Raw genomic sequence first — 18,791 nt, 5'->3', positions numbered from 1 at the left:
CCACTCAATTGCGCAGTCAAGTGACTCAATTTCTTTTTGGAAAACGAGAATAACCGTATAAGTTAGTCAATTTGCATTACAAAAAAGGTGTGGATGAACAGTATTTTATAAATTTTCACAATATTTGGTGTTTCAACGAGAGAACAAAGGAAAGAAAACAAATTAAAGCCAAATTAAAAAATTACTCAATTGCAGACGAAAAAGAGCCATCTACGTTGTGCAGACAAACTACATCGCTGTGAATTAACTTGAGATGTCTATACCTTCCTTGGTCTATGGTATTGATAAAGTGATGTAGCTTCATTCACAATAGCAATAGACCAATAAATGTATAGGCGTCTCAAGTCCATTCACAGCGCTGCACACCGTAGATGGTACTTTTTCGTCTTCAAATTTTTTAATTTATTTCCTTTGCTTTGTTCTATTGATGAAACACCAGATATTGTAAAAGCATATCAAATTCTGAACATCCACATTTTTTCTTTTAATGCAATTTGACTGATTTGTACTGTAATTCTCGTTTTCCAAAAAGGAATCGAGTCAATTAACTGCGTAGTTGCGTGCGGTGATTGCGTAAGAAAAATAAACAAAATAATTGTGAATGGACGTGAGACCATAGACCAATTAAGGTATAGACATCCCAAGTGAATTCACAGCGCTGTAGTTTGTCTGCACACCGTAGAGTGCACTTTTTTCGTCTGCAATAGAGTGATTTTTTAATTTGGCTTTATTTTTGTTTTCTTTCTTTTGTTTTCTTGGTGAAACACCAAATATTGAGAAAACATACAAAATTCAATACATCTACACCTTTTTTGTATTGCAAATTGACTGATTTGTATGGTAATTCTCGTTTTTCAAAAAGAAATTGAGTCACTTGACTGCGCAATTGAGTGGAATCATAGACCAAGGAAGGTATAGACATCTCAAGTGAATTCACAGCGCTGTAGTTTGTCTGCACACCGTAGATGGCTCTTTTTCGTCTGCAATTGAGTGATTTTTTAATTTGGCTTTAATTTGAATTCTTTACTTTATTCTCTCGTTGAAACACCAAATATTGTGAAAGTTTATAAAATACTGTTACGAATTTGATAATTATAGATATAAGTTTATTTAAATTAGTTTCCGTTAATTTAAAATTTAAAATTGTAACGATAAAATTTCGCTATCACTTGTTGGAATCATCTACTCATTTTCTAGTATTTTCCTGAATTTCTTTTATGTTCTTTTGTTTGCTTACCGAAATGTTAGTTCTTACTCTCTCATAGAATAACAACCCCTTTGCTTTGTTATTTTGCTTTCTCATTTCATCTCATTGTCTATTGTCATTGTTGTTGTAGTAATGCGAGCATATATCTATGTGAGTGTGTATGTGTTTGGCAGCCACCAGACGAATTACTTAATAGTCGTAGATCCTTCTAGCATTGTCTAAGAATGTTCTGGCGTTGCCAGAATATTGTAGTGCTACCAGAATGTTCTCGTATTGCCACACCGTCATATATAAAAGCGCTCGCATGCTGCTAACGAGTCAGTCTTAATTAAAGCGTCAAACGAATAACTTCAGTGTGAACGAATTGTAAAGTGTGAAGTCATAGTAAATAAATTGTAGATTGTCGTTATTTAAAAGAACTGTGTTTTAATTGTCGGGTAATTAAAAACGCCTAAATATAAAAACGTAACAATTGGTGTCGGAAGTGAAATAACGAAAAAAAATCTACAATGAAGTTTAATGAGCTTCGTGTGGAAGACTTAAAAAAGGAATTGAGCAAACTGGAGCTGCCGACAACAGGCAATAAGGCCCAGCTTCAAAAGCGTCTACTGGAAGAGTTTGAACGGCGTAATATGGACATTGCCACGCATGAGTTTGATTATAAGGAGGACATTGATGAATCAATACTCGTCAATACAAGCAGTGTAGAAACTCCATCTGTGGCTTCGAGTGTTGTGGATTACACATCAATGCTCAATGTTTTGAGCAAAATGATGGAAGCAAATTCTAGAAAAATGGAAGAAAAATTCGACGAAAATTCTAGAAAAATGGAAGAAAATTCTAGATTGCAGAAAGAAAATGCCCTACAAATGGAAGCAAGTTCAAGAAAATTGGAAGAAAAATTCGACGAAAATTCTAGAATTCTCAATGAAAAACTACAACAAATTTCTGAAGGCATGGAAAAACGTGTGGACCATATAGAAAATCAAATTGTGGAATTGGATAAGAAAGTTCTTTCTGTGGATGAGAAAATTATGGTTCATGATGAGAAGTTTCTGCACATCGAGAAAAAAATGTCAGAGCTGGAAATTAAAGGTGGTCCAGTGCGCGTCATTGAGGGCTCAAAAATCAAAACTCCTGTTTTCGATGGCTCAACGTCATTTGATGTCTTCAAATTCCAATTCGAAATGGTTGCTTCTAGAAATTTGTGGAATGACGATGATAAAGCAATTGAACTTCTATTGGCATTAAAGGGCAATGCTGCTGATGTGATACAAAGCATTCCCGCTGCTTCTAGAAATAACTATAATGAAGTAATAGCGGCACTTCAACGTAAGTACGGCGGAGAACATAAGCAAGACATCTTCAGAATGGAATTAAGAGGAAGAGTCCAGAAGTCAAATGAGACTCTACAAGACTTTGCAACAGAGGTAGAGCGGTTGGTGCTTTTGGCATACCCAGGAGAGAGTCACCCACTTGTGGACCGCATCAAAATTGAGACCTTTGTGAATGGCATTCGAGACCCAGACTTAAAATGTGCAACATATGCCGCACAAAAAGCTACATTCACAGAAACAGTGACATTTGCACTTGTACAAGAGACTGCGAGATTGCTGGCACGGCCTCAAATTCACAAAGTACGCAGAGTAGAGACCGAGTGTGAAGAATCGAAATCGGTCATTGAATTGGTAAAAGAGGCTCTAAAGCAGATAATGCAAGAAATGAAGCAGCAGGCAAATAAATCTAGAATAAAATGCTATAACTGTGATAAGGCTGGACATCTTTCCCGGGAATGTAAAGCGTGGCGTAAAACGTCGGGGTCAATCTCGCCATCTCCATTAAACAATAGTCAGAAGAAGCCGACCACAAAGCCAAGCGACTCAAATTCAAATTTTGCGGATAATAGAAAAGGTGGCAAACAAGTTATTCATCAAGCCTTGTCACGACGGCATTGCAATGTAGAAAACGGACGCTACTCAAAGGCTGAACCAAAGGAGACAGTTGTAAATGTCAGGCAGCTACACATCGAATCTTGCACAGACTGGTCAACAGAGCAACGTAAAGATCCCATTCTGAGAAAAATTATTTCGGCAAAACAAGAAAATAAGAAACCCAGCAAGAAAGACATCGCAGCCGAAAGTCCACTGATGAAAGCATACTGGGCTCAATGGGATAGTTTAGTTCTAGTCAATGGATCCCTGCAACGTAAATGGGAAAGCGAAGATGGCAAGAGCAGCCGAAATTTGATCATCGTTCCAGATTCCAAAATAAGAGATGTTTTGGCGGAGTTCCATAATGGTCCCAGTGGAGGTCATCTGGGAATAACCAAAACCGCCGAGAAAGTGAAGCAACGATTCTACTGGGTTGGATGCCAGAAATCAATTGCTGAATGGGTAGCCAATTGCGAGAAGTGCATGAAGGCGAAAGGTCCAACAAGGAAAAGTCGAGGTCCTATGCAAGAATATAGACCAGGAGCCCCGTTTGAAAGAATAGCAATGGACGTGGCAGGCCCTTTCCCAGTAAGTGATTCTGGGAACCGTTATGTCCTTGTGGTCATGGATTACTTCAGCAAATGGCCGGAGGTGTATGCAATTCCAAACCAAGAAGCAAAAACGATTGTGGATGTTGTCAACAAAAACTGGATATGTCGCTACGGTGTGCCGTCCGAGATTCACTCAGACCAGGGAAGAAATTTTGAATCGGCCATATTCAAAGAGATGTGTGAATCCCTTGGTATCAAGAAAACGAGGACTACACCATTACATCCACAATCCGATGGCATGGTAGAAAGGTTTAATCGCACTCTGGAGGAACATCTTCGAAAAGTAGTGGACAACGGCCAGAGGGACTGGGACGAGCATATACCAAAGTTTTTGCTGTCGTATAGATCTGCCATTCATGATTCCACCTCTCGAACACCGGCCAATGTTCTATTCGGAACTGAGTTGAAGTTGCCTGGTGATCTGATATTCGGTGCTAAACCTAATGAGCTCGCCATGGAAGAAAACAGAAACGACATCCCAAACACTTTCGGTGAAGTTCACGAATCAGTGCGCAACAAAATAAAAATGGTCAGCAACAGAATGAAGGCGAGATACGATCGTGCTGTAAATACTGAAGGCTTCCAAGAAGAAGAATTGGTTCTGCTATTTAACCCGCAACGAAAGAAAGGATTGTGTCCTAAACTGCAAACACAGTGGGAAGGCCCATACAAAGTCATCAAGAAGATCAATGATGTTGTATACCGGATTCAGAAGGACGACAGCCCTAGATCAAAGATGAAAGTTGTACATCTGGAACGATTGGCTCCTTACGGAACAGGTTCTGTGCCTGTTCGGGACGAACAGGCTTAAGCGGGAGGCAGTGTTACGAATTTGATAATTATAGATATAAGTTTATTTAAATTAGTTTCCGTTAATTTAAAATTTAAAATTGTAACGATAAAATTTCGCTATCACTTGTTGGAATCATCTACTCATTTTCTAGTATTTTCCTGAATTTCTTTTATGTTCTTTTGTTTGCTTACCGAAATGTTAGTTCTTACTCTCTCATAGAATAACAACCCCTTTGCTTTGTTATTTTGCTTTCTCATTTCATCTCATTGTCTATTGTCATTGTTGTTGTAGTAATGCGAGCATATATCTATGTGAGTGTGTATGTGTTTGGCAGCCACCAGACGAATTACTTAATAGTCGTAGATCCTTCTAGCATTGTCTAAGAATGTTCTGGCGTTGCCAGAATATTGTAGTGCTACCAGAATGTTCTCGTATTGCCACACCGTCATATATAAAAGCGCTCGCATGCTGCTAACGAGTCAGTCTTAATTAAAGCGTCAAACGAATAACTTCAGTGTGAACGAATTGTAAAGTGTGAAGTCATAGTAAATAAATTGTAGATTGTCGTTATTTAAAAGAACTGTGTTTTAATTGTCGGGTAATTAAAAACGCCTAAATATAAAAACGTAACAATACTATTCATCCACATCTTTTTTGTAATTCAAATTGACTAATTTATACGGTTATTCTCGTTTTCCAAAAATAAATTGAGTCACTTGACTGCGCAATTGAGTGGAATGACTGCGCACTGCAAATAAACAAAACCATGGTGAATTATCAAGGTATGCCTCTATATTTCAACGAGAGAATAAAGGAAAGAATTCAAATTAAAGCCAAATTAAAAAGTCACTCAATTGCAGACGAAAAAGAGCAATCTACGGTGTGCAGACAAACTACAGCGCTGTGAATTCACTTGAGATGTCTATACCTTCCTTGGTCTATGCCCAAGCCATGCAACATCGGTTGTTGTAGCTCTTAACACTTCTATGACAGTACATTAAATACGCTCTCCAAAAATGTGGCCATATATGGTGGTAAGGAATAACGAAAACGTCGATATCCTAGAGTTCTATCTTTTTCATCATGGTCAATCACACCCGAAGTTTTAGGTGGAATGTTACCAAATTGGCATATCTAATAGCACTTTATTATGAATAACTATTGTGAATTTTTAGCAATCAGTTGTTATGTATATTCTTTTCAGTTCCTTAAAATATAAAGGTTACATAATTTTACACTGTGTAATAAACTTCAACTGAATAAAAGTTTAAATTATTTTAAAGTAGTTTAAACATGGAATGAAAACCATTCAACAATTAAAATAACCGAACATGCGAAACCCTTTATTAGTTTGAATTTCAAAATTGAAACAGAGAAGAGATGTTTTCAACACGTTTCCATTTCATATGAAAAAAAAACAAAGAACAATGGGTGAAGTCAACAGAAACACCGCTCCTAACTGCCAAAATCCAGAATACGAATTTCGAATATAGAATTTAATTAAATTCAAGCCAATATTTGTGTTCGTTCATTACGTGAAATACGTCATTTTAGCAAGAAACGAAAAAGTGGCGCTGAATGCAAATATCCACTTGTCGGAAACCACAATAAAAGCTGTAAAGAATTGTTAATTCTATTATTTTTTCTTCTGTTCTTTTTTTCAAAATAGAAAACTTCTGTCGCATTGTTGGCCAGTGACCGCCCAGACTTTGACTTGTACCAAGTGGTATCAAGAGAAATGAAAACCACAACTCTCATGCAAATCACGTTTTTTGCACAAAAAACAAAACGAAAAACAGTAACCCAACGACAATTAGGCGTCTTAAAAAAAAAAAACAACAACAAATAGACTATACAAAAATATAGCTCAGTCTTCTCTTTTAATGCGTAGAAAAACCCTCACAGCAACTTTGGCCATAAAACCCATTTCCAGAAAGTATTAAACTGCTACCATGAAAAAAACGAATTAAAAGACTTGGGTTTTGTTTAGTTCAAAGATTGAGATTGCATAAAATGAAATAAGATCTCAATCAAAACAACTGTGTTTTGATTTGATTTCCAGTGAAAACCATCCAAAATATGCATATACATATGGTGATGGATGTCTAAAACAAAACCAAAACAAACAAAAATATTCCCCCAAATGGAGCGAACATTAGAAGACGTCTCATATGCAATGGCATCCAATGAATATTGGATGCCTGAGAATTTTTCGTAAAAAATCTCAACAATCTCAACAATTGGTAATGTGACTCCGGAAATACTCCTTAAGTGTATGAAACTCAACTACAATACTATCGTGGGACTCTATTAAATGTTTACGAATATCTCTATTGTGGAATCTGATTTTACGTGTTTTTGTTTGCTCATAAATCACAATTAACCGCAAATTAGTGTTGCCAGATGATTCACTTTAACGGGCAGTTACCTCATCTCTGTACAATTACATGCAAAGCATTTCTGGCTAATGCATTCATAAACAAATTAGGTGTTTTATACTCTTCTTATTCCAATTCGCAAAATGTGAGCCGAATTTTTACGTTTTCTCGATTCACAATAACATTTTATTGGGATTGATTTATCGAATAACATAAACTAAAAGTACACCCAGAAAACAAATTCGTTGCCTCAACCGAATTATTTGCCAACCGAAAGCAGGTGGTTCCATCAACTATCAATAATATCTGTCAGCACAACTAACATTTGACAATTGTAACTGCATAGTAGTATGTTGGATCAACTTTGCATTGGTTGTCGCAATCTCATATTAATTGTTTTGTTTGTTGGTGCAACCCCCCTCGATTTTCTCTATTATTATCCTAACCAAATTCCAATATTAAATGAAAGGGCAGATTATATTGAGATTTTATTAATTTATTAAAAGATTTACAATAATAATAAACTACGAAAATAAATACAAAAGGTGCTAACAACAAAGGCTTTTGATCTACATATACGTGAGATCAATTTACAATATATGATAGGTAATATTTGTATACCAATGACAGATGGTTATTAGGTTGCAATTATGTGGTCAAACTACAGAACCTAATTCAATATATACTTGCCAGAAATGTCTTCCTTAATCCTCTAGATATAAATACACATCGACTTAGACCTGTCCTGTATGCTTAATACAATAAAAAAGCTCGCTTGCCGTAGAAAGTATTTGTGTTTGTTCGTGTATGAAGCCTACAATTTTTATGAAAACGTTTGTAATATTCCTTTTTTATAAATCGGTGCGATACTTACCTGAAGGCAACTTCTTTTCTATGGGATAAACTTTATTCAATGTATTGCGGACAATTATCAAGTAAATGCTGTTCCCCGTTTTGCAAATTTTGTAGCGTCATATCATTTACCATGTCGATGTTGATATAAATATTTATTTGTTGCAACAACTACCTTACGCCCGTCCTATAATTGAACTAAGATTCTATTAGTATACTTAACTTTTGGTTGTAAGAACCATTTGTTGATTCCCATGATGTAGGTCTCACTATGCTGGTGGTTAGCTTAACAATTTTATGCAGCATAAAACCAAATTTATCGGTGTTGGTTATTGTAACCAATTGAATGGTTATGGGAATTTCGTTTTGATCCTGTGAACTTTTTTATGGTCGTGTTGGATGTATAATGGGGAAAATAATCAAACCATTGTTCTTGTAACAAAAAATAAGTTACTGACATCATTTCCTCATTGTAATGATCGAATTGCAACCAACCATTTCTCTGGGTGTAGTAAAGTGTCATAAATGTCTTAGTATTGAATATTTATTACTATTTGAACTAGGGTTTCCATATAGATAATTTTCAAAAGAGAACTTTCGCTTTAAAAAATGAGAACATTTTAGCTAAAAAAAGAGTTTACAATAAAAAAATTCTTTATTATGTAATTAATAACTTTATTGATGTTAAAATTAAAATAATAAAAATGTCTAATGATAGAAACAACGAAATAAATATATAATAAAACAATAAAAAACAAAAAGAATCACATTTTCTTAAAAAATAAACAAAATAAATTCAAAAATACGTTGTCAAAAATAAAACACACATGTTCCTATGATCTCGCCCACAATTGACGACGACAACATATTGGCGTATTTACGTCGTACGTTCAATTACATCTATTTCTAATTTTTACGCAGTACGTCGAAACGTCGCAATTGTGTTCCGGCCTTTAATTTGTCAACAGATTTAACCCAGTAAACAATTAGTGGTGAACAATTGTGCCGAATTCCTACTAAATAAATAAAATTCCATCAATCTAGGATTTTTTCTTGAAATAGAGTACATAAAGAGCACTGTTGGACATAAAAATACGGCACCAAAAAAAGAGAGTGAACAAAAAGACACGAACACAAAAAGAGAACATGTTCTCTTTAAAAGAGAAAAGAGGACAGCCTAATTGAACACATCATTCCGATAACGAGTTTTCTGTTTTCTTTTTGTCAAAATGTTGTTTCTATAAAAATTTTGTCAATATTTTATTTTTATAGAAAATTTTGTCAAAATTTTATTTCTATAGAGAACTTTGTCAAAATTTTATTTCTATAGAAAATTTTGTCAAAATTTTATTTCTATCGAAAATTTTGTCAAAATTTTATTTCTATAGAAAATTTTATCAAAATTTTATTTCTACAGAAAATATTTGTCAAAATTTTATTTCTATAGAAAATTTTGTCAAAATTGTATTTCTATAGAAATTTTTGTCAAAATTTTATTTATATAGAAAATTTTGTCATCATTTTATTTCTGTAGAAAATTTTGTCAAAATTTTATTTCTGTAGAAAATTTTGTCAAAATTTTATTTCTATAGAAAATTTTGCAAAATTTTATTTCTATTGAAAATTTTGTCAAAATTTTATTTCTATAGAAAATTTTTGTCAAAATTTTATTTCTATAGAAAATTTTGTCAAAATTTTATTTATATAGAAAATGTTGTCAAAATCTTATTTCTATAGAACATTTTGTCAAAATTTTATTTCTATAGAAAATTTTGTCAAAATTTTTTTCTATAGAAAATTTTGTCAAAATTTTATTTCTATAGAGATCTTTGTCAAAATTTTATTTATATAGAAAATTTTGTCAAAATTTTATTTTTATAGAAATTTTTGTCAAAATTTTATTTATATAGAAAATTTTGTCAACATTTTATTTCTATAGAAAATTTTGTCAACATTTTATTTCTGTAGAAAATTTTGTCAAAATTTTATTTCTATAGAAAATTTTGTCAAAATTTTATTTCTATTGAAAATTTTGTCAAAATTTTATTTCTATAGAAAATTTTGTCAAAATTTTATTTCTATAGAAAATTTTTGTCAAAATTTTATTTCTATAGAAAATGTTGTCAAAATCTTATTTCTATAGAACATTTTGTCAAAATTTTATTTCTATAGAAAATTTTGTCAAAATTTTATTTCTATTGAAAATTTTGTCAAAATTTTATTTCTATAGAAATTTTTTGTCAAAATTTTATTTCTATAGAAAATTTTGTCAAAATTTTATTTCTATAGAAAATTTTGTCAAAATTTTTATCTATAGAAAATTTTGTCGAAATTTTATTTCTATAGAGATCTTTGTCAAAATTTTATTTATATAGAAAATTTTGTCAAAATTTTATTTCTATAGAAAATGTTGTCAAAATCTTGTTTCTATAGAACATTTTGTCAAAATTTTATTTCTATAGAAAATTTTGTCCATTTTTTTGCTATAGAAAATTTTGTCAAAATTGTTTTTTTAGAAAGTTTTGTCAAAATTTTATTTCTATAGAAAATTTTGTCAAAATTTTATTTCTATAGAAAATTTTGTCAATATTTTATTTCTATAGAAAATTTTGTCAAAATTTTATTTCTATAGAAAATTTTTTCAAAATTTTATTTATATAGAAAATTTTGTCAAAATTTTATTTCTAGAGAAAACTTCGTCAAAATCGTATTTTTAAAGCAAATTTTGTCAATATTTTATTTCTATAAAAAATTTTGTCAAAATTTTATTTCTATAGAAATTTGTCAAAATTTTATTTCTATAGAAAATTTTGTCAAAATTTTATATCTATAGAAAATTTTATCAAAATTTTATTTCTATAGAAAATTTTGTCAAAATTTTATTTCTATAGAAAATTTTGTCAAAATTTTATTTTTATAGAAAAGTTTGGTAAAATTTAATTTCTATATAATATTTTGTCAAAATTTTATTTCTATAGAATATTTTGTCAAAATTTTGTTTCTAAAAAATTTTGTCAAAATTTTATTTCTATAGAAAAGTTTGTCAAAATTTTATTTCTATAGAAAATTTTTTAAAAATTTTAATTTTATAGAAAGTTTTGTCAAAATTTTATATCTATTGTAATTTACTTGTTAAGCTTGATTACAATAAAAATTTATATTTTTGTTTTTCTGTTGGTAATTATAGTACAATTTATGAGTTTGGTGGATATGTTCAAAATAACATCTTTGCTATTTTTGGATACTAAAATGTTTATTGACTATTGATGCAAACTTATTTTTGTGGCTTGTATTGTCGTAAATAATATTTTTTATTGAATCAATTATAAGGGTAATAAGATAATATGAAGCAAACTGTGGAATAGTTTCATAGACCAATATATGTATAAAGACGTCTCAAGTCCATTCACAATAATTTTGTTTTTTTTTTTTTGCAGTACGTCGTCATCGCACTCAATTGCGCAGTCAAGTTACTCAATTTCTTTGTGGAGAACGAGAATTACCGTAAAAAGCAGTCAGCTTGCATTAAAAAAGGTGTAGATATACAGGATTTTATAATCTTTTACAATTTTTGGAGTTTCTTCAAAAGAGCAAAGGAAAGAAAACAAATTAAAAAATCACTCATTTGTAGCAGAAAAAGTGCCATCTACGGTGGGCACACAAATTACAGTGCTGTGAATGGACTTGAGACATCTATATCTTTCTTGGTCTATGCTACAACGCTGGACTTGAGACGTCTATATCTTTATTGGTCTATGGTTTACTTTGTAGCTTTATTGCAATAAATATTTCTATTTCTGTTCGTATTTATAGTATACGTGTAGTATTTATAGAACATTTTACGAGTTTGGTGGATATGTCTAAGATAACAACTTTGCTATTTTTGGATGCTAAAATGTTTATTGACTATTGACGCAAACATATTTATGTCGCTTGTATTGTAGTAAATAATATTTGTTCATAAAAACAATTATAAGGGAAATAATATAATAGCATAGACCAAAAAGAAATTGGGTTACTGCGCATTGCAAATAAACAAAATTATTGTGAATGGACTTGAGACGTCTGCACATTTATTGGTTTATGATAATATAAAGTAAACATAAAAGTAGTTATCAAATATCGGAAATCAATGATTGGAAATCAATTTTGGTCTTCATTCTATATATTCTGGGTCGTGGAAAATGTTTGAGTCGATAAAGCGGTGTCCGTCCGTCCGCCGTTTGCAATTAAGCTAACTTTTAGATATAGCCCCCATATAAATCAGCTTGACTTCCGGAGCCTCTTACAAGAGCAATTGGTCCATATTGTTTTATAATAGCCACCATAAACCGACCCGCCGGGTGTGACTTTCGCAGCATCTTGGAAGAGCGATTGGTCCATAGCGCAAATTTGGATTAAAGACCCTCCTCATTGAGGAGGGAATTTCATCCGACCCGTTTCACATTTGGTGTACGATGTCAGTATATTGCCTCTAATTACCTGGCATAAATGGGTCCATATCGGTTCATAATTTTATATACACTCCTCCATATGAACTGATCAAAAACGAGAGAGGAGGCTTATAAAGGGTGATTTTTTAGAAGCTGTAGGAAATTAAAAAAAAAAACATAAAATTCAGAAAATTGCATGGAGTTTCAATCGGTAGTAGTGCCATACTATTTCAAATATTTCGCCCGATATCTCACGAATAAATGATACAACGTTGTCTTCCAATATGTCAATCGATACCGGCTTGTATGTATAGCAGGGATGGAAATTGCAGTACTATAGTACTTTTTTCAATACTTTTTCACTCTGGTCAGTACCATGTATCCCAGCTAATGATTTAGTACCTTTGGTGTATACAGTTTTGAGCCGATATCACATTTATGGTACAATAGTTTTGGCAAAATACGTTAATATTTTGAGAAAGTCTTTAAAAAACTTATTTGCTAAGGGTCTTTCACAAATTTAACAAAACAGACAATTTCAGGCGGCAAGAAAATCTCGATTTTGTGAAAGCCAGAGCCAAAACCACGATTTTCTTGAATATCAAGAATGTTTTGGTCAGAAAAAGAATGTGATTCTATATTAAGCTTCCACACGAACACTTTCTAGGTAAGATGTTATCGATTGAGTACTAAAATAATGCGAAAATCTTACCAAAAAATATTATTTTGCCAGAATTTTTTTCTTCAGAAAGTTTTGAAAATTGTTTTCTTTTGGAAAATTGGTCAAAATTCTATTTCTATAGAACATTTTGTCAAAATATTATTTCTATTGAAACTTTGTCAAAATTTTATTTCTGTAGAATATTTTCTCAAAATTTTATTTTTATAGAAAATTTTGTAAAAATTTTATTCCTATAGAAAATTAAAAAAAAATTCTATAGAAAATTATGTAAAATTTTTTTTCTATAGAAAATTTTATTTCTATGGAAAATTTTGCAAAATTCTATGTCTATAGAAAATTTTGTCAAAATTTTATGTCTATAGAAAATTTTGTCAAAATTTTATTTCTATAGAAAATTTTGTCAAAATTTTATTTCTATAGGAAATTTTGTCAAATTTGTATTTCTATAGAATATTTTCTCAAAATTTTATTCCTTTAGAAAATTTTGTAAAAATTTTATTCCTTTAGAAAATTAAAAAAAAAAAATCTATAGAAAATATGTAATTTTTTTCTATAGAAAATTTTATTTCTATGGAAAATTTTGCAAAATTTTATGTATATAGAAAATTTTGTCAAAATTTTATTTCTATTGAAAACTTTGTCAAAATTTTATTTCTGTACGAAATTTTGTCAAAATTTCATTTCTATAGAATATTTTCTCAAAATTTTATTTTTATAGAAAATTATGTAAAAATTTTATTCCTATAGAATATAAAAAAAATTTCTATAGAAAGTTATGTAAAAATTTTTTTTTCTACAGAAAATTTTATTCTTATGGAAAATTTTGCAAAATTTTATGTCTATAGAAAATTTTTTCAAAATTTTATTTCTTCAGAAAATTTTATTTTTTCATTAGTTACGAATTACCATGAAAATTTTATTTCTATAGAAAATTTTGTCAAAATTTTATTTCTATAGAATATTTTGTCAAAATGTTATTTCTATTGAAACTTTGTCAAAATTTTATTTCTATAGAATATTTTCTCAAAATTTTATTTTTATAGAAAATTTTGTAAAAATTTTATTCCTATAGAAAATTAAAAAAAAAATCTATAGAAAATTATGTAAATTTTTTTTCTATAGAAAATTTTATTTCTATAGAAAATTTTGTCAAAATTTTATTTCTATTGAAAACTTTGTCAAAGAAAAATTTTGTCAAAATTTTATTTCTTTAGAATATTATCTCAAAATTTTATTTTTATAGAAAACTTTGTAAAAATTTTATTCCTATAGAAAATTAAAAAAAAAAATTCCATAGAAAGTTATGTAAAAATATTATCGATGTTTTTATTATATTCGACATGTATATAGATTATGTAAATTTTTTTTTCTATAGAAAATTTTATTTCTATGGAAAATTTTGCAAAATTTTATGTCTATAGAAAATTTTGTCAAAATTTTATTTCTATAGAAAATTTTGTCAAAATTTTATTTCTATAGGAAATTTTCTCAAAATTTTATTTTTATAGAAAATTTTGTTAAAATGTTTTTCCTATAGAAAATTAAAAAAAAAATCTATAGAAAATTATGTAAATTTTTTTTCTATAGAAAATTTTATTTCTATAGAAAATTTTGTCAAAATTTTATTTCTATTGAAAACTTTGTCAAAGAAAAATTTTGTCAAAATTTTATTTCTTTAGAATATTATCTCAAAATTTTATTTTTATAGAAAACTTTGTAAAAATTTTATTCCTATAGAAAATTAAAAAAAAAATTCCATAGAAAGTTATGTAAAAATATTATCGATGTTTTTATTATATTCGACATGTATATAGATTATGTAAATTTTTTTTTCTATAGAAAAATTTATTTCTATGGAAAACTTTGCAAAATTTTATTTCTATAGGAAATTTTGTCAAAATTTTATTTCTATTGAAAACTTTGTCAAAATTTTATTTCTATAGAATATTTTCTCAAAATTTTATTTTTATTTTGTAAAAATTTTATTCCTATAGAAAATTAAAAAAAAATTTCTATAGAAAGTTATGTAAAAATTTTTTTTTCTACAGAAAATTTTATTCTTATGGAAAATTTTGCAAAATTTTATGTCTATAGAAAATTTTTTCAAAATTTTATTTCTTCAGAAAATTTTATTTTTTCATTAGTTACGAATTACCATGAATTCTGCCAACTGTGGCAACCGTGATTACAATACTACGGTAGTAGTATTGTAAGCCGATAAAAAACTAAAAAAAGAAAATATTTAAAATTGAGGAGTTGACAAACAAAATTTTATTTTCTTTAAAATTCAGCCTAAAGGAGATCTTGACAATAATCTTTCAATGGAGTTTTTGTTGGAATTTAGTGAAAAGTACTTTTTCGCTCAAAAAATACCGTTTTTGTACTTTGTTAAAAAATGTATTTTCCATCCCTGTTGTATAGACATGAGCTGCAAATAGCTCTACCAAAACACAGTCTAGATACGTTAAATCGCACGATCTATGCGGCCAATTAAACGGTCCAGAATGTGATATGAAATGTTCACCGAACGCTCCTCTCAATAAGTCCATTGTTTGTTATAGGTCCTGCACTGAAAAAAATATTTACGTGATATTAAAGATTACGCAACCTCAATTTTAGGATGCGCAATTTACACACTATTAAGGACAATTTTCTTTAAAATAATGAAATTTAAATTAAAAGAAAGTTTATAATCTTTGCTTCAAAAATTTTTTTCATTAAATTTAGGACATAGATTTTGAAAATTTGAGTTCCTTCGTTGCATGACTTTAAACTAAGGCAATTTTTTTATAGATCCTAGATTTAAAGCCAGATAAGTCGCAAAAAAATTTCCTTATTTTATAGAACCCGCAACTTTGGCTCGGAATCAATACCAAAATCCTTAAAGGAAGGTCAAAATCTTTGGAGCCAAGTAAACTTTTTTTGAGTGTGTGTGGCATTTTTATACCATTTTCCCCGCTGGATAATTTTAAATTGACAATGCTGCTTTTTTTCAGGCCGTTATGAACAAATTACCCAGCTTAAAACGGGAATACTTATCATTCAAAACCAATACATCTGGCAACCTTATAGAAGAGCGCGTAAGCCCAGTTAAAAAAAAAAACACAGATAAACCAACGGGAAAAAAGAGAAGCGTCGTCTTTATGTCTGTTTGCAATAACACAAACAAACAAACAAACAAACGAACCTTCACGAAAGGTATGGTCTATACGACCGGATTTAAATGACGATCAACAATCGGTAGCCGACAAATTGAGTTAAACTGTGAGTGAGAAGCTAGAGCTACTAGCTTTGTGAAGGTGGTGGGCAAACGATACGGGAGAAGTTTTGAAAATATAAAAAAAATATATAAAAAACAAACAAAAATAAATAAAATCCACAAAGTCCATTAATGTGCGGACGTCTCATTTCGTTCAATTCGAAATTGTTGTTGTTCAATGTGTTGGAATGAAATTTTGCTTTGATTTTATAAAAGACAAGGTTTGAGCCATAAATGAAAACAGTTGTATCTCAAACTTTGACGGGTAACAAAGTGAAAATAAAATATAATTTGTTTTTTGTAGGAAAAGCAAAACAAAAAAACTAAAAAACAATAACAAAAAAACGAAAAGAAAAATTTATTAAAACAAATTACAAGTAATGGATTGGGGAAAACAAAAATTTTAAAATATAACAAAAGAATTAAAATAAATAATAAAAAATATAAGAAAAAAAAATATTTTGAAATAATTTTTAAAATCTTAATATTGACATATATTTACTACAATTTAATATTTTAATTATCAACTTAATTAAAGTTCCCATGTTATTTTTGACTTTGATAAAACAATACAAGAGATATTGAGAAAAAAAATTTTTTAATTCGTGAAAAATTACCAACTAAACATTCGTACGTGACTTTAATGCATTTTGGTATCTTATCAAGTCGGTCTTGGTTGTCCAAAATTGTTTGGTTACCATTTCGCGAGTGTAAGAAAATCTAGGTTTACATAATTTTTGCCGGTGGAATTTTTGCTCACGATTATTATCATCACCTGCTTCAATCTCATCTGGGCCGAAGTTCAAGTTTAAATTGTCTGAGAAAAAAAAATCACACGCACACAAAACATTTTTCCTCAATTCCAAAGTCGTTGTCATTTTTATGGTCGCTATATATGTGGGGAAGCCCAATAATTAAGAAATGCTTTAATTTCCTTTTTTTTACAACAGAATTCAAGTTTAACAACCGACCAAGTAAACAAATATCGATTAGAGATTATCGATAATTTTAAATATGAAAATAAGTGGAAAATAATTTTTAAATTTTTTTTTTTCATTTTGTCAACGTCTAAAATATACCAAATAAAAATTTTTATAATACAAACATTTCAACAACAAATTGAACTTATTAATGCTGATTAAAATTGTAGCATTAAATGGAATTAAGAATAATTATAAAATCAACAAACCGAGACTAACTGTTACTGCCCCTCCCAGCGATTATCTCCGCATCGGCGGGCTGCTTAAAAAAAAATCCCTCAATACCTAAAAGTGCAAAAGTGTTTGGAATTTCTGTGTGTGTGTTTTTTGAATTTTTCTTCAAATTTTTTTTTATTTAATAAAAACGTGTATTTTATAAGCCTGCATCATATTAAGAAAAAAAAAACAAAACAACAAAGTGAATTATAATATTAATCCCAAATAAAAAAAAGTTATATTTTGTTGTAAAATTCTATTCACTTGGATTATAAAAAATATATATTAAAACAAAAAACAAAGAATTCCAAATATCCCAAAATGAAACCAAATCCGGCATCGGATCACGTTTATTTTAATGATGGCTTCAAATGCTCTTCCATCAGTATTACCACAAATCTAAATGAATTGAATGGCGATGCAAATGGTGCTGGTAGCGGTAATGGATCACAGGGATCCAATGAATTCATATGTAAGTACTAAAAATAAAGATGCGATTTTTTTTTTCTTATTTTTTTTTGTAATTAAGAGATACTTGTAAATTTACATAGATAAGCTAGAATAAATTAGCTAATATAAACGGTAGGGATAGATTCTTAAATAGCAACTTTGGATAACATCTTGAATAGAGGAATAAGTGAAACATTAACATTTTGAATAATAGACTTTTAAAACAAAATTAGAAACAAGTATATACGGCCGTAAGTTCGGCCAGGCCGAAGCTTATGTATCCTCCACCATGGATTGCGTAGAAACTTCTACTGAAGACTGTCATCCACAATCGAATTAATTGGGTTGCGGTAACACTTGCCAATGGTAAGGTATCTTAAAACTTCCTAACACCGTCTTCTAAATTCCAAGGTAGTCCATACGTGGTATATATTAAACTAAAAAAAGCCCGATTAAATACGTATATAATTAAGTTTGACAAAATTTTCTATAGAAATAAAATTTTGACAAAAGTTTCAATAGAAATACAATTTTGACAAAATAAAATTTTGACAAAATTTTCTATAGAAATAAAATTTTGACAAAATTTTCTATAGAAATAAAATTTGGACACAATTTTCAATAGAAACAAAATTTTGATAAAATTTCCTATAGAAACAAAATTTTGATAAAATTTTCTATAGAAATGAAATTTTGACAACATTTTCTATAGAAATAAAATTTTGACAAAATTTTCTATAGAAGTCAAATTTTGACAAAATTTTCTATAGAAATAAAATTTTGACAAAACTTTCTATAAAAATAAAATTTTGACAAAATTTTCTATAGAAATAAAATTTGGACACAATTTTCAATAGAAACAAAACATTGATAAAATTTCCTATAGAAATAATATTTTGACCAATTTTTCTATAGAAATAAAATTTTGATAAATTTTTCTATAAAAATAAAATTTTGACAAAATTTTCTATAGAAATAAAATTTTGACAAAACTTTCTA

The 18,791-nt window shown here is 29.3% G+C and overlaps 1 protein-coding gene and 1 long non-coding RNA gene across 2 annotated transcripts in view; one reads left to right on the top strand and one right to left on the bottom strand.

Moving 5' to 3' along the window:
• Nucleotides 1-7,395: 7,395 nt before the first annotated feature.
• On the bottom strand, nt 7,396-8,265 carry LOC142219686 (uncharacterized). The gene is made up of 2 exons (XR_012717705.1): nt 7,795-8,265; nt 7,396-7,734 (listed from the first exon to the last, which is right to left on the bottom strand). It is a non-coding gene; the product is annotated as an uncharacterized LOC142219686 (long non-coding RNA).
• Nucleotides 8,266-16,643: 8,378 nt separating this feature from the next.
• The window catches only part of Esp (Epidermal stripes and patches), a 46,916-nt gene continuing 44,768 nt past the window's right edge, over nt 16,644-18,791 (top strand). The window contains exon 1 of the mRNA XM_075291725.1: nt 16,644-17,814. Within this exon, the coding sequence (XP_075147840.1) occupies nt 17,664-17,814 (151 nt within the window). The 5' untranslated portion in view covers nt 16,644-17,663. The remainder of the gene's footprint in view (nt 17,815-18,791) is intronic.

The sequence above is a fragment of the Haematobia irritans genome, chromosome 1, assembly GCF_050003625.1.
Source record: "Haematobia irritans isolate KBUSLIRL chromosome 1, ASM5000362v1, whole genome shotgun sequence".
Taxonomy (NCBI): Eukaryota; Metazoa; Arthropoda; class Insecta; order Diptera; family Muscidae; genus Haematobia; species Haematobia irritans.
Note: the sequence above shows the minus strand (reverse complement) of the source record. Positions and strands in the feature narration are given on the sequence as shown.